The sequence below is a fragment of the Sceloporus undulatus genome, chromosome 4 (genome assembly GCF_019175285.1).
Source record: "Sceloporus undulatus isolate JIND9_A2432 ecotype Alabama chromosome 4, SceUnd_v1.1, whole genome shotgun sequence".
NCBI classification, from domain to species: Eukaryota; Metazoa; Chordata; class Lepidosauria; order Squamata; family Phrynosomatidae; genus Sceloporus; species Sceloporus undulatus.
In genome coordinates, this window is record NC_056525.1 from 105,885,229 (window position 1) to 105,902,185 (window position 16,957).

The 16,957-nt window shown below is 37.6% G+C and overlaps 1 protein-coding gene across 2 annotated transcripts in view; it reads right to left on the minus strand.

Annotated features, from left to right (window-relative positions):
- Positions 1-16,957, minus strand: part of GLMN (glomulin, FKBP associated protein) — a 32,157-nt gene that overhangs the window by 1,344 nt on the left and 13,856 nt on the right. For both annotated transcript variants that reach the window (XM_042462867.1, XM_042462866.1), the window contains exons 8-19: positions 14,901-15,088; positions 14,239-14,292; positions 13,088-13,118; positions 9,839-9,928; positions 8,967-9,008; positions 8,789-8,862; positions 8,532-8,616; positions 7,664-7,773; positions 6,387-6,450; positions 2,322-2,445; positions 376-458; positions 79-221 (exon numbers count right to left, since the gene is read on the minus strand). In XM_042462867.1, the coding sequence (XP_042318801.1) occupies positions 135-221; positions 376-458; positions 2,322-2,445; positions 6,387-6,450; positions 7,664-7,773; positions 8,532-8,616; positions 8,789-8,862; positions 8,967-9,008; positions 9,839-9,928; positions 13,088-13,118; positions 14,239-14,292; positions 14,901-15,088 (1,032 nt within the window). In that variant the 3' untranslated portion in view covers positions 79-134. The remainder of the gene's footprint in view (positions 1-78; positions 222-375; positions 459-2,321; positions 2,446-6,386; positions 6,451-7,663; positions 7,774-8,531; positions 8,617-8,788; positions 8,863-8,966; positions 9,009-9,838; positions 9,929-13,087; positions 13,119-14,238; positions 14,293-14,900; positions 15,089-16,957) is intronic.

Sequence of the window (16,957 nt, forward strand, 5' to 3'; positions counted from 1 at the left end):
AATCCCTATGGGATTTTTTCGTATCCCGAAAAATTCGTAACCCGGCGCATTCGTATCCCGGGGTACCACTGTACAGTGCATGATATGAAATATTAGGGTGAGGGAGACAAAACACTTTATTTGATCCCAACAGTTCAGTACGCAAGAGTATCTGTGAGTTCTTCTACTCTGGCCAGAATGCTTTCCATTAAATCAAAAGTGACAAGTGCTGATTGAAGAACCTGAAATATTAGGGGGAAATGTTAATAATACATAAAGCAGTTACTAGTGTCCCTCCCCAAAATATATTTCTAAGTATATACAAGTCTTTCACTGGCAAGAAACATAGAATTTGCCTTTATACGTGAACAGTTTCACCAAAATCAAACCACTTACCTGAAGCTCCATTTGAGAAGTCAGTTTAGCCATCTTTTTTCCACCTACTGTTATAGATGTAGATTCCGTAGACGTGGAGGACTCTAGCAAGGAAGAATGAAATAAACTGGTAATCTCTCTTTCTGTAATTTTGGCACCTCTAGCTGCTGCTTTTGAAATTTCCCACTATTTCAACTGGCAGACCTGGCAATTCCACAAAACAATGCTGGAAAAAATGAATGTCTCTCCAAAGACTAATTAGGTTGTCCTGCTCCATGAGTCTGAGTCTTTCTATCTCTTGAGATCATCCATACAGGCGGTACTGGGTCTTCAATGTGGAGTTATTCTCATCCGTAAAAATGAAAACCTAACAAAACTAAATGTTAGTACACAGCACCAACACATGATTTTCACATGAAACTATGGAGTGTGGCAGGAAGCACACACTTCTGTACTCCCTATGCCTCCTGCAACCACACTTGAAATCTGCAGCCCAAGCCTATAAGGACTATCCACACCTTTCTTGCCACAGATTAATCAAACTAGGATACCAATTCATATAAATGATTGCATGTGTAGACTTCTGTTTAAACTGAAGGCTATGTGCACAGTGGGCATGGGGAAGTACATGGGTCTGAAGAGCTTGCTTCTGCGATTCACTAAAAATAAAAATAAAGGTATAGACACAAATCACTCAGCAGTGTATTACCTGATGTGAAAAAGTCAAGATTCTTAGATTCTTATCAATGAATGTAACACATCTCTGCTTTATAAAGATTATCAGGACAAGAGTCTAGCAGGTTTCTTAGCTGTATATAATATTAAAAAACTACCCACTAACTGCCAAGAAAGGGCATTTAAAAATCTCTTGTACGGCCAGCCATGCTAAATATGACAGTGAACCAGTATTTTTTGGGGGGGGGGGGGGGGGCTGGGAGGGAATGAATGCTTGAATTCTGATTGGCATTAGAAAAGGCCAGCATCCACTGTTGTACTGCTAGTGGATCCCACTTCTTCTGTTAGAACAGGCAATCTCCCTGCTTTTCACAACCCTCCTGTGTGCACCCTGACAATTTGTGCCAGAGAAAACACTTTGAAGCAGCTTCTGAAGCAGAAGAGGGAGGCGAAGGAAGTCCCAATTCTGCTGGCATGGATACCAAAATGCACAGGTGTCTTCACACAAGTTCTTCCATAATGAAAATAAATTGCCATTGAACAGGTAAAACTAGACTACAGCCAAGATCCATCCAACATCAGTCTACATTTTATAGATTTATGAATTCAGTTATGTTGCAGAATACACAAAGCCCTGTTAGTGAATTGTGAAGATATGTATCCAGGCTCTGGTAAGAGTGCCCCAATGCACATTGGGCACCTCTTAGCCAGTGTACAGATACACATCAAAGAATATCCCGATGTGCATTAGTGCCCACTGCCTATCGCACCATGATGCACCAGTTACCTCACTGGCTACCACTGTGCAATGGATGCCCATATCTTGTAAAGTCACAGCAGCCACTAGTTGAGTATGGATGTTGCAAAACTCCTTAGTTCAATTTTGCCCACACATCAGGCTATTTATGAAGACCTAAGTCCCAGCAGAATGTAAAAAGCCACCAATTCTTTACCTTTGTGAGTTAAAGGAAGCTGTTAATGTTTTCAGTGGCAGAAACCTGCTTTGCAATCAGAAGCTCTTAGGTTCAACTGAGGCATTTCCATTTGAAGATCTTAAGGACTTCAGATAGCTATTGAGACAGCAGGCCATACTGTGCAGGCAGAAAAAATTGTCTAATACAGTTTTGTTCCCCCCCCCCCCCAACAATGCTGACTTCTGTTTCTTTTTTGCTCCTTAATTCCTTACAGCAATTAAATACCTTTGTCTAAAAAGAGTAATCATAGCAGCCTCCATCAACTCCCAAACAAACTTCTAAACTCAAAAAGAGTTTAAAATAGTGAAGCCAACTTACCTCCTTTGTTTTCCTTTCTATTTTTTATTTCTGCTTTGTAGTGTGCTCGTGACAGACAAAGTCCAGTGTGTAAAGGCTTCATGAAAGTCTGCTGAATCTTGAAAAGTTCTGTCCATACACAGGTCTCAAGAGAAAGGGAGAAAAAAATAAACTTGTACTATAGCAGTAAATTCTGTAAATCTAAATAAACATTTTCCCCACAACTATGTAATCTGCTGCTTTTAAGTAAGGAATGGAGTTTAGATCCTGTAAGGCTGACCTACATTTTAATCTGTTGAATCCTTGCAGCCCTTCCACCCATTGTGATGCAGCTTTTACCTTATTTATAAACTAGACCTTAGCTCATCAACATCAGTGAAAACTGGAAACCCACTGAGTCTTTGAACACAGCTAAGTCTACAGAATGAAGTGCAGCCTACAAAACTGTGCTATTCCATTATAATAGCTGCAGAAGAGTTATCTTTGGGCCAGCTTTCTTTATGGCTTAAGTTATACAAATTGTGGTTGCTTTTTATTTGCAACATTTTAATCATTCTTTCATTAACACTCAGATTGTCAATTGAAAATACTAATCTAGGATTTTACACAGTTTTACCAAACCAGGAATTTTTTCTTCTCCAGTTTCTCCTCTATCACACTCACAGTACAGTAAATCATATGTCAAGGGCAAACCTACTATGAATTCACACCAGTGTTGGGATATTATCCATCAGCAAAAAGCTGGGGAGTATCACCAAAGGTTTTCATGTGTATGTGTTTTAATGTTAAATACAAAACACAACACATATTGACATATTAGTGCCTTATTATGTCTGTTTCGTTTGTTTCACTGAGGATGGATTATAGTGCAGTAAAAATTACAACAGTCAAAAGAGACATGTTTCCATCTTATTTATAATAACCAACAATGTCTGGGCTAACTAAGTGTATGCCACTTCACTGACATGGAACTTCCTGGTGCTTTGGGGGTGAGTGTCCTTCTCAGCATTGGAGCAGCCAGAAGACCAAACTTTCACTCACTTTTCAATGCTTAACAATCCTTATCTAAACAGTGCATGCTGACAGACTATTAGGAAGTATGAGTCTGATGCAAAGCCTGTTGCAAAATGTAAATATAAATTGCTCGCTTGACTAGCTCAAACCATTTGTCCATCAAGATGCAGCTGCTGGATAGGAAAAAGCAATTAAAATCATTGCATTTTCACCTGTAACACCACTATGAATACTGTATATTGTAGGAGACATAAAGTGGTAGGCAGACAAATTTGGGGGTTGAAGAGGGAGGAATCAACTTGCTATTGCAGCTGTGTTTTTGTGCCTGCATGAAGGCCCAAATGGGAAGTAAATGTGAAGTTAAAAAAAAATCACTGAAATCCCTAACTAAAGTATAAAAGTGATATATGAAAACCTATTAAAAGTTATGTGATCTGAAAGCTTCTCCTCACCTAGATTATTATTGGAAAAATATCTTAGTGACTCAATGCAATGATTTTTATAAGTGTACCATTTTTTTAAAAAATGTTTCTTACTAAGCTGGAGCTCAAAGGTTAGCATAGCTCAAAGATTCACCATCACTCTCTTTTAGGCCGTCTGCTCTAGGGTTTTAGAAAGCTTCAGGTAACACCTCTGTAAATGCTCATGTGAATGCTGCATAAGTTAAGTTTTGCTGTCCTCACTGACCCTTTGCTCATGTCCTCCCATAAGATACCATGCATCTGTCTAAAGGTTGCAATCTTATTCTTAACAGGAATGTATTTTTAGATTCCAGTATGCAACATGAGAAAACAATAACAGTTAATGATGAAGTGGAACCTAACTACGTTTATTAACTCCTAGGATGTCCAGATTCTAAATCTGTCTTGTGTGTGTCTAGGAGCTCCCGAGGCTTCTCTACAGCCTGAACTAGTCTTCATGGGGGCTTCTCAATATTTTCTGAGTCAAGAGAGATCCAGCTAGAGTTCAGACTGGCTTATGCACCTCCACAACACCATCAAAGCTAGTCAGATTTCATATCATGGCTCTGGAAGTACTGCAGCATCACCAATCATAGGGAGTCAGAGAACATCACATGAGTGGCAGGGGGCTGATATGTAAAAAACCCATGGGAGTGTATCAAGGGAAAGTGGTTATGCCCATTTTCAATATATAAATAAATAAAAACTTGCAGTGAGACACACTTTTAGACAGATTTTTAAAAATAACTCACTTCCAATCTAATTCTATTTACTAAACTTATTGGTTTACTAAATTTCAGAAAGAAGGCACAAAGAAATCTTCTAAAGTTAGGTACACAAAATTCCACTAAAATCAATGGAATATACTACATCTATCTGTTCATTTACATGCTTAATCCCTAAAATACCTACTTGCCAAAAAATAATGCCATTAAAAACATAAAGTTTTACTTCTGAATAAACAATGGTAGAATCAGAGTGCAAGATTGTCCACATAAACTGATTTATTTTATTTTATAAACTAATGTCTAACAAATAGCATCTAAAATTGTTAACCTGTGTTAATTACAGTATGTACCTTGTCTATTTGTGTCAAACAATAGATGAAGAAACCATATTAGAGAGCAAGGCCTGTTTAAAAAAAATGGTGCCAGTATACAGTACTGCAAAGAAGATACTAACTAAGCTGAGGTAAAGCTCTGCTTGCTGCCAGGGAGGGATAAATGATTTGCTAGCTCAGAACAGAGCTCTCCAAACTGGGCTGCCTTCAGGATGCAGAGAGCTATTTACCTTCCAGCAGAACAGAATTTAGCTGAAGATGACAGTTCAGCAATGCCTATCTACCAGGAGCAATTATAATGATGTGATCTGGCTCCATTGCTCTTTTTTCTCCATCAGTGATTTCAAAAGCATTGCTTGAAAGGCTAAATTTAGCTCATTCATTGTCTTGACACAATAAGACAGGACTGCACATCTTATATAAGAAGAGATAAGTTAAGCACTGCATCATAAACGAAGATACATCAAAAACATCAAAGATGATATTGGGATTTGACTCTTAAATAATACCACGTGGGTCTTACAGAGGAAAAAAATCTTAATACAGTCGTCCCTTGTTATACATGGATTTTTTACAAACAGATTCAAGCATCCACAGTTTGAAAATGTTTAAAAAAATATAAATTTCAAATATCAAACCTTGATTTTCCATTTTTTATAAGGGACCCCATTTTGCCATTATATTTAATGGGACTTGAGCATACATGGATTTTGTTATCCATGGGGGATCTTGGAACCAAACCCCAGCATAAAACAAGGGTCCAGTGTATAAGTAGATACCTCTCCTCTGATGGAAACTAATAATTATTGACTGATTAAGATGAACTTATATAAATCCAAATAAAGTAGTCACCCCTGCTACTGCTTGAACGGGTATATCCTACTAACAAGCTGGATTACCCTTTAGTATTGTGAGCCTGTTTTTGAAACTGCATCTGTGGAAGGGCTTCAAAAAATGGAACACTGGTACTTAAAACAAAGGTTCCTTTTCCACTGAAAATAGAAATTACCCTTTTATAAAGTGGCATATTTAAAAATCCAAATGTTTTATAACTTTGCTGGGAGAAGTTCCAAATTATTAAAGTCAGACAGAGGGCTTCTCTGCCATAATCCAAAAGGTATTCTGAAATGATGGTGTCTTTTCTTAAAAAAAAAAAGCCACAGAAAATGGGAAGGTTACATACTGATGACAATAATATCTGGAAGCCCCTGTAAAGCCTGTGAATGAGGTAAAGTGACTGCACAACAAAAACCTTATCAAGAAGCACTCCAAATTATTTATATGTAAGAAAAATAGACTATTCATAAGGGTTGCTACACATTAGTACTAAATTATTGCAAGGGTATCTGGAATTATATGTTCGGAATTGGATATTCAGTACATATAGAAGGAACAGGTAACTTTTTTTAAAAATTACATTCAAGAATAATTCATCTGTTTATTACAATGACACCATTCTTCACAAAACAGTAGTCACATCAAACACATATCTCATGCACTCCTTCTTTTACAATGATTACCATTTTTTTTGCAAGATTCTTTTGTACTTACTCGATTTTCTGCTTCCTTATCTATAATGAATATATATCGCAGTAGATTTAGTGCTGCCATAATTCTGCAAATAAAAGATATTTTAAAATTCCATTAGGTCACATAATATTTTTCATTCACAGAAAGATGTTCTGTAGAGGACTCAGTACAAAATAGGTTTATGCTATGAATCAACCTCACTGTTTTTGCAGAAATGCTGTAAGAAGATTAGATTTCCACTCTCTCTTCTCTTGAAGGCTTTCCCTGAGTACTCATGGATTCTACATCCCTCTACATCTACATCCTTCTATACCATTCTCAATGAATTTGCCCAGTTATGGCCAAACAGGTTTCTGAAATGCTCAAAAACAACATACGCCACTCACCTGAAAATCAATTAAAAAGAGCTAAATATTCTAAACCTTCTTGATTAATCAATAAACTGCATGACTGTTAACAAATGTTATTTTAGACCAGGTGTGGTCATGTATCTTACTAGAAGCTTGAAAATTTCCCCCTAAATCCTCTGCAGTTTCCTATCCCTGTTGTAGATATTTATTCAATTCAAATCTTGTCTGTCTTCAAGACATCACCTGGATTGCATGTGCTTGGGAGCAAGCCCTTTCTTCCCTATCCACCATAGCTATGATTCATTTTAGCATCTTTGCTTCATGGGTTTAATGGAAGACAACTATAATTTAGGTATACAGGTTGAGTATCCAAAATGCTTGTGGCAGAAGTGTTTTGAGTTTTTTGGAATACCCATATTTGCATGTAGGTGCATAACAGGATATCTTGGAGAGGGGACCCAATTCTAAACACAAAATTCATTTAGGTTTCATATATAACCTGAATGTACCATATACACTTGTCTATAACTCAACCTCATGTGTAAGTTGAGGGCAGGTTTTCGGGCCAGAATTATGGGTTTTACTATGACCCATGGATAAATCAAGTCAAGGGTAAAACTCTGGCACACATAAGGGATGTAAAGGATGAAGAAAAGGAAATGATGCCAAAGAGCTGGCAAAGTTCCAGCAGGCATGATCCCCCTAAAGCCTGGACAGATGAGGAGATAACTACAATGAATTGTGGCTGTGAGATGGGGTGGGAAGGAGGTGACCAGGCACAAGCAGAGCTAAGAAAACGCACAAGTCAAAAAGGATGAAAAAGCAAAACAAACAAAATGGTGATTACATTACTAATCATTATAGCCTTTAACTTTAATATGATAATTAACCCACATATAATATGATATAATATTATTTTAACCCACAAAAGCTCTTGCATTATCTTACCTGTCTGAGTTCTGAAGTAGATCAGTTGAAGCACCTTCAGGAAGAAGTAACACTCTGTCTAGTAGTTTGATCAATGAAAGCCCAATAAAAAAACTATGGCCTTCTGGTTTCTGAAAGGCAACATATGGTACAGAAACCGCTTAGCCAATACTTTCTTTGTACAGTCAGCAGCTGTATTAATATCAAGCTGATCAAGTTCTAGAAATTAAGATCATCTATTTGTATTCCATCTTCAAGACAGAAGTTTTGTTGGCTTGTTTTTGCAATAGCACCTTTATGTTGTCACACACAATTCCATACACATGTTTAAATTACATGGGCCCTACAGCAATTTTTCAAGAGTTTTTGTTTAAGTATTTGTTCAAAATCCTCTTAGTGCTGGCCAGCAAGATGTGTACAGATGTGTTTCTATACAAGCAAAGGGACACACAAGATTTACAACATGTGCACCACCAGACTGTTATAATATGTAACACTTATGTAACCACTTTCATTTACAGTAAGTATTTTCTGTCTTTAAATATCTTCATAATTTTCGAAAGGACAGAGATGGTCAGAAAACTGCTTACTAAAAAGAAAAATGTCAGTACCTTAAAATGGTACACAACAGCTCAACATTATTTATAAATAAAAAATGACAATAAACCTAACTACTTCCATTTTGCCTCTATCCTGTTTGGAGAACATCTTTCCCCTCAGTCACCCCCTTCCTACCACACACACATGCAACATAAATTTTGGGGGGATCCTTTGAAGGAGCAAGTAATATAGCCTGTGGCGATGTCACAAGGAGAGGAAAACTGACACATAGGCACACCCAATCAAGGAATATAGTTTCCCCTTTGGAAACCTTAATAACACTTCTCACCCGTAAGGCTAAATCAATCTGGTTTTTAATGTTTTGAATGATGAATCCTTCCACACCAGAATGGTTACTTGTTTGCAACAAACACCTGCAACAGAACACAGGAAAAAAAGATTTTGCTTTATGCCATGTATCTCAGATGCAGTTCAAATTTCTGAAGCATACCCATCTGCAATAATATTAAAATGAAGATAATTGAAGTAAAATACAGTATTCTCAGTATTTCTTACTTATCTTAATTGTGCAACACTAAGACATACCTGAACAATATGTATTTTCCTTCTTCTTCAAACTTGTCTATGCACAGCTGTAAAACTTTAATACTCTTCTTTCTCTACAAAGAAATGCAAGCAATGTGGGAATGAATGAAGGGAATGAGTGAGAAAGTAAGTTTCAGACACAACTATCTTAAAGTGTACATGAAACTAAGTTACGTACCAGGGATTCAAAAGGGCACATTGTAGCGACTTTTACCAAATCCTGCCATTAAAAATGGAAAGAAAAAAAATTGGAGCCAAATGAAACAAGTTAAAACAAACTCTATTCAAGAATGTGATTTTAAAAAGGAACTAATTCCAACTCACAACTATAAAGGAAACAGTGCAGTAAACCTATAACTCCACCCTTAAGCCAACTACTGCATAGATTATATATTGGAGAGGTCAGAGTAGCAAGTGATCTGCAATAAAGGCAGGGAGAAGTGGATTAAGGAGAGAGTGACAGACATCAACTCAGATAGAATATTATACCTGAGACAGCCATAAGATTGCAGCAAGTGTTTAGAAGGAAAGAAAATCTGAACTGATTGACTCCTCATTAAACATAATCAGTTCATGTGCACACTTTTGAAAGAATGCATACAACATGTAAGGTAACTAATTTACTGCTTCTAACGGAGTCTAAAACCAAATGCTAGTTCTAACTGTAGTAGACCCATTGACTCTGTGTGGGTTTTTTTTGTAAGTTTTGACGTACCATTCAGCAACTGATTCAGTGGATCTAAGAACTGAATTAAGACCTGGCTCGTCTTAAAATAATTTTTTTAAGGGAAGATAATTCTGTGCTATTCACATTCTGACAAAATAGGTTTTCTCTTAGACTCATAGATTCATTGGACAATGCACAGGCCATAATTCAGTAACCTAGAGCATGATCCTTATATATTCACTAGTTTAGGAAATACAATAGGACCATGAATATCTCCCAGGCCTCACTTGCCAGGCAGCAGCAGCTGTAAATGACAGAGGCCTATCAACATAGAAAGAGAAGCATAAGGTATGATTACAAGTTTATCGTATCCATCACCTTACCTCAGATGTTGTAACAAAGACTTTGAAGTCCAAGGATTCAGTGAGAAGGCTATTATTTTCCAGCCTCATTAGACAGTTCTCCAACAGAGCCTACAAATTATGTTAATGGATAAATTATACATTACAGGCATGATCTATCTGACACATAGCTGCACTACCCAATTGATTAAAATGGAAGATGGTAACTTATATGTGTCAAAATTCCATAGACATGTATTAGAATAGAGCATTCATGTTTTTCAACCGTGTGCAGTTTTAGTCATTTGTACAAGACTTGCAAATGGGTAAATTTTTTAGGACCACTGTATTATGCACAGAACTTCTAAGCCACTAGAGTTATTTTCTAACCTTATTGTTAAATTGCACATTTTACAGGAAGCCACTTCTGATTTCAGCCAGTAAAATGCCTAGCACTATAACAGATAGGGAGTGTCCATTTGGAGACAGGGCTTGTATCTATTGTTCTTTGTAATCTCATTGTGAGATCTGCTTCTTGGTCTTGCATGACAGCAACTGGCGGATTACAAACATGTACTGCCCATTTCCAAGCAAATGTGCTTAAGCCTTGAGATTTACAAGAAAGTAATGTTTTCAGACACAATAGTTTGGATTAAAACATCCTTGAGTTCTGCATAGAAAATTAAAGCAACTTGCCAACAGAACGGTACAAATCTATCAGGCAAAGAATATATTCTCATGTAGCTTCCTGGGGATGGGACTGCATGCTGACATATATCGTCATATGAAGGAAGAAGCCGAAAAATCATGGACCTTCCACCCATGCTTATTTTGACATTAATCTGGCACTCTGGCTTAATGTTCCCTTAACATGCCAAAGTAACAAAACAAGCACAAGATTGTTATGTCACAATGCACCCAGTGGTCTCATATTTATTTGGCTGAGAGTTGAGGGAGCTGGAGCATCCTATCCACAGCTGCCATTTTGGGCAACTGGAAATGATGTTGTGTCACTCTTGGTTGCCTTTTGGATTGCTGGGGGGGGGGTTGTCTTGTGCAAGGTATCCTCCAAAGCAGCCTTTTATAGTGTTTGAAAAAGTGGTTTGCGTTTTTTAGCTGGAAGACAGTTTTTTGGGGGTGCTGGAGGAGTCAGGAGGGGTCCAAAGGGCCACACCAGACTCCTCCAAAGGTTGTGTGTAACCCATTGGCAGCATGAATCAAAACCCCAGAGTAGTTCCTCAATTAACTACATTTAAATTAAGAGGGCTGGTTGCTTAGTATAATGCTTAATGGTTTAGGTAGGGACGGATTGTGGCTAAATGGTAGAACATGTGCTTTGAATACAGAAGGCCACAGGAATAATCCCTCCTTAAAACTACTTGCTAGCAAGAGATGGAAAAAAACTCTGGGTGAGGCCCATGAGAGCCACTGTCAGTCAGAATAGAATACAATGGGCCAGTCAGAATACAACACAATGGGTTAGGTAAACAAGGCAATAATTTACTATGTTCATTTGAAAGTCATGGTAGGGACTTGAACTTTACCATGCCCTACTATGAATGAAACGAATGAAAATTTATTTATATCCCGCCTCTTCCGTTTTGGGGATCGAGGCAGGTAACAACATGATTATACAATATAGAATGATAAAACAATAAACTCACAAACCCTAGCATAACCCTCCCTCCCAGTTTAAAATTAAACAATAAACCATAGTTAAAATATATGTAACAATACATCAAAATTATTGCATAATCCACGAGTGAGAAAGTGGTGAGGAGGGTGGATTCAATCGGTTCCGGACATGATCAATCTGGGAAGGCCTGCCGGAAGAGAAGGGTCTTTATTGCCTTTTTGAAAGCCTCCAATGAGGATAATTGGCGAATCTCTTCCGGCAGATCGTTCCAAAATTTTGGGGTGGCAGCAGAAAAGGATCTCTGGGAGGTCACCGCCAGTCTGGTTCTTCTTGGTTGTAAGAAATTTTTCCCGGAGGAACCGAGTGTACAGGAAGGATTATATGGGAGGAGGCGTTCCTTCAAGTAGACTTGAACCAAGCCATGTAGGGCTTTATAGGTGATAACCAACACCTTGCACTGTGCCCGGAAGCTAATAGGCAGCCAATGTAGTGACTTTAGAATAGGTGTAATTCAGTTGAACCTGGATTTTCCTGTGACCAGTCTGGCTGCCATGTTTTGTATCAACTGAAACTTCCGAACGTGGCACAGGGGTTGCCCTATGTAGAGCGCATTACAGAAGTCAAGACAAGAGGTTACTAGAGCGTGTACCACCGTTTCTAGGTCCCACTGCTCCAGGTAGGGACGCAACTGGTGTATCAGCTGAAGCTGATAACAAGTACTCCTGCTGCGGACGCAGTCCTTCAGGGGAAGTGTGACCCCATCTAGGACTGGCGGACTTATGTCCATACCCGGATTGGGGTTACCTATCATGAGTACCTCTATTTTATTTGGATTCAGCTTAAGTCTATTTTCTCTCATCCAGTCCATTCCTGACCTCAGACAGTCATTCAGAGGAGAGATGCTCTCCTTGGTCACTGAAACAGTCCGAGACATAGAGAAATAAATTTGGGTGTCATCAGCGTACTGATAACACCCTGCCCCATGTCTCCGGATGATCTCGCCAACCGGCTTCATATAAATGTTGAATAGCATTGGCTGGCATTATCGCACCTTGGGGGACGCCTGATTTGAGATCCCTCTTAGCTGAACAACTGTGACCAAGAGATACCATCTGGAATCTGCCCGAGAGATAGGACAGGAACCACTGCAGAGCAATGTCTCCGATTCTTAATTCCCTCAGGCACTCCAGAAGGATACCAAGGTATATGGTGTCGAAGGCCACTGAGAGGTCCAAGAGCAACAATAGGGCCATACTTCCCCTGTTAATGCACAGACTAAGATCATCAACCAAGGTGACCAGGGCAGTCTCAACTCCATATGCCAACCTGAAGCCAGTTTGAAATGGATCCAGATAATTGGTGTCATCCACTAGGGGTGTGATCTAAATCCATAGAATCATAGAGATGGAAGAGGAAATTAGACTGTAATCCTAAATCCCATTGAAATCTATTGACTAACTGCAAAGGAAATGACATATGGAATTTGAGTGATGCAAAACAATCAGAAGCAAATCCCACTGAATACTGTCTAGAAGTGTTGCTCTAGTTTCCCCTCTTTCTTTAAAAGAAAGAAAAAAAAACCTAGACAGCCAGATTGGTCTTCTGCTTCTGGAATACATAAAGAATAATAGATTATAAATAAAAGGTATACTTACAAGTCCTTTTGATAAAACAGGTTCTTCTTGCCTGCAAAAAATTAAGATATCATCAATCTCTGAAAAACAAATTTCCAGTTACCTTTTCCAGCAACAGATAAGGTGCTTTCATTACCAGCATACTGTATCTATAATATTTACCCCAGATCTCCTTCCTAAGATGCTGTCTGGCAAAGGTTCTCTAACTGGACCTTTTCCTGCAACATGTTTGTAGGACAGCTAAATGGGTTATATGGAAGTCTTTTTTTCTTTTGGATATTTTTTATTAATTTAATTTAATAGCTATACTCAATACACAAATCATAATTTGAAAACCAAAAGGTTCCCCCTAGCCCACCCTTCCTTCCTCTTCCACTCATATTAATATATGTGTTATATGATGCGCTAGAGAACCTAGATATTCCTAGAGAACATATTAATCAAATCCATGAATAATCAAATCTGCAAAAGTCAAAGCCACAAATGTGGAGGAACAAGTGTATACTTTTCTATTTGTGTATTCTTATTATTAGTATTCATCTTCCTTTTATGAGTTGTTCTTGAAATAAAGGTATATTTATTTATTTATTATTTATTTACGGTATTTATACCCCACCCTTCAGCCCTAAAGGCTCTCAGAGCAGCTGACAATTATTATTATTTTTAATTAGACAGTTCCCTGCCCTCAAAAGACACGACACAAAAGGAGAAGGGAATGGTGGTGGGGAATAGGATCAGGTCCAGCAGTTCTTCTCTCCCTCTGAGGCCTGGACCAAGGCAGAGAGACTGGAAGGAAGGCTTTTCTCCTTAGTTCAGGCCAGGTATATATTTTTGGTTATGTGAAAGTCTTGACCAAGTTGCACAATATCCATGTAAGTCAATTACTCATGCAGCCGTACTATATTTTGTCATAATTTTCCATACCTGCAAAGTGCTGCCAAACTCAAATGCAGGAAAACACATGATCTCTATAAAATAATAGGTCTGAAGATGGAATTTCATCAGGTTAGGCCTTCACTGTCTGAAACATCACATTGCTCTAAAATAAAATTAAGCTAGAAAAGCCTGAAATCCACCCTTTCACACAATTCTGGTTCTGTTGCGCCTTTCTTTTTCTATAATTTAAAAGAACACAGGTATGGAATAAAAATAACAGGAATGAATAACTTTACCTGTTCAACAGAACTCGAATGTGCACCATGTTACACTGAAGAATGTATGACGGGCTAGAACAGAGTAACATATATAAGACAGAGATCCACAAGATCCAAACAAAATAAAACTCATTCTACATTATGATTTACGCATATCACAGAATGTGAGAAGTCAGAACAGACAACAGGCCAGCCTTGTAAAAAGATATTAATTTTTCATTTTTTTTCCTTTTGGTTGTGATACATTTTACAGGAAGGCATAAATTTAAAGTATAAAAAAGAGTTGAAACAGATATGGAAGGATATATCCAATGCTTTAGGTTTGGAAGTCTTTATTTTTAAATTCATGTACTGTAGTTGTAATGTGTATTGTGTAATGTGTACTGTCTGTACTGTAATGTTTGATTTTTGTTATGTGGTGTGTTTTTTATACATTTTTCAATAAATCATTTAAGAAATTCTTTTTTAAAAAAAGTAAAAAGATTATTAGCCCACCAAAATTACTAGTCCACACATACACACCAATATAATTAACTTCTACCACAAAAGAGAAGAACTTTTTTGGTAAGGTTCCTTGTTATGTTACTCAAACAAAAGCTATTTCTGTGCCTCTCTAAACAGAAGTATAAAATAAAAGTATCATCTTAAATCTATAATTTCAAAAACAAGGAAACACTTACCTGAAAACTAATGGAAAGCAGTTAACACCAAAGCTGTTCTGTACAAACACCATGTAAGACAAACAGGCAAAAGAATCTGCATGCTGCTCCTTATCTGTTTCTGATAAGTCATCATCCCAGCTATCACTTCTACATCTGTATTGGGAGAACATTTTTGGAAACAATAGTCTAATATCCTGCAAAATGTCCTGTTAAAACAAAAAGACATATGTAAAGAAACATCAACATACAGTCCTGTTATCCCCAATAAACACTCTTATTCTATGAATAAAGGCACTGTGTCACAACACAAATATTTGAGAAATGGAGAAAACATGACTTCATTTTTAAAATGGACATTCAATATATTAGTGAATATCCATGTATTAACTTCCCTCTTTGGAAGATAAAATCTAAAGGAAAAGCTCAGATCTGGTTTGTTTGTTTATTTTTTGCTGTATTTTAAAATTTCTCCTGAAACTTTTATGCGGTTTTGCATATTAACAAGAATGGCACTCTGAAATATACTAACAATTCTACATGCTTACAGTAGTTTCTTTAGTAGAGAACAAAAGATAAGCAACCATATAGTCAAAGCACCAAATTGTGCTTCTTCTCCCTCCCACCTCCCTCTCTGTCTGTAAGTAATGTTAGAAAAGTACAATATATCATCATGATCAATTAAGGTCCCATACAGACAAACAGAACCATAAAGTTTTCTCTTCTATCTTTTTTTTTTGGGGGGGGGAGGGAGGGAGTTCTACATGATGTTTCCCCCATTCTGAAGTATTCCCAGATAACTCCCAGCACTTACAAAGACTTTTTGTTTCCATCCCCCAAATCAGTTTTAATTAGCCCAGTATTTCCCCAAAAAGAAATGTAATTCTTCATGGCTGTTTGTATTATCCCAAAACTAACTAAGATGGCCACCATTAAGAAACATTGTGCCTATTCCCAGGTCAATAGATTCAACAGAGATAAAGCCAAGGAACAGGAATGCTAGCAATAAAAGAAAATGGCCCTAATGCTTAACTAGTGTGACACTGCTAAACCACTGGTACTTTAACACTTTGACTATAATTCCTGAATAATAATGAAAAGGGCTCAGTGGAAATTGGTGACAGTCAATTTCTGAAACATTGCCTGAGTCTATATGTGACACATGATCACTGGGAGATGGGAGAACCCAAGGCGAGGGGGGGAGGGAGGAAACCCAGGATATTTAAATGAAGAATTTGGATATAAAACTGTGAATATGCAGCTAAAAATCAAAACAAACAAACCCCTGGAAAGTCTTGACAATTGCAGGGATTTTTTCCCTTTCTGGACAAGTCCTTAGAAGAATCAGAAAAGGAAACCACTAACAAAGTTAAAATTAGGTGAGAGGGCCAATTCTCTATTGTTATGCTTTTACACTTTTTTAACTGCCTAGGAGATGTGAGTTTGGTTTGTTTTTCACAGTGAAAAAGGAGCTCTTCATTGAAGAATGAACATCATGTCCTTTTAACGAGAGTGTACCTCTCCATATTTGCTCTAATAACACTTCTCCTAGATGAGAGCACTTGTATTATCAGTTTCGTTGTGGAGAATGGCACAGCACTGATGTGTGTACGTGTGTGCGTGCATGCAAGCAGTGTCATCTAACTGCAAAGAAGGAAGCTTGATAGTATTTTATGCCACCTGACCAAATATTCATTTTGCCAATAAAAAAAGACCCATCTCTCAACCAACACCACCCCTTTCACTATAATGGAGGAAGATATCTCTTTGAACCTAAATTTATCTTTCTAGTGTGGCCTAGTCTTCTGTTTGTTTTTTTAATGGAGCTCTTGGCCTTTAGGTTTGTATTAAGTTTGAAATATGTGAGTTGTTCCTGATTATGTATTAAAATCTAAAGGGTGAAACAACAGAATAATTGGTGGTGAGCTGAAGAAAGGAGATCTGCAGGGTACACTAAAGTTGTGCCCCCTCCCACATGGATATTAGCTATTCCATTAGATAATCGAAGTGTCCAAAGTCCCACAGGCTTTCCTTCTCTCTAGTTCTTATCAAGCAAACCATGTTTTTAAAACATACCT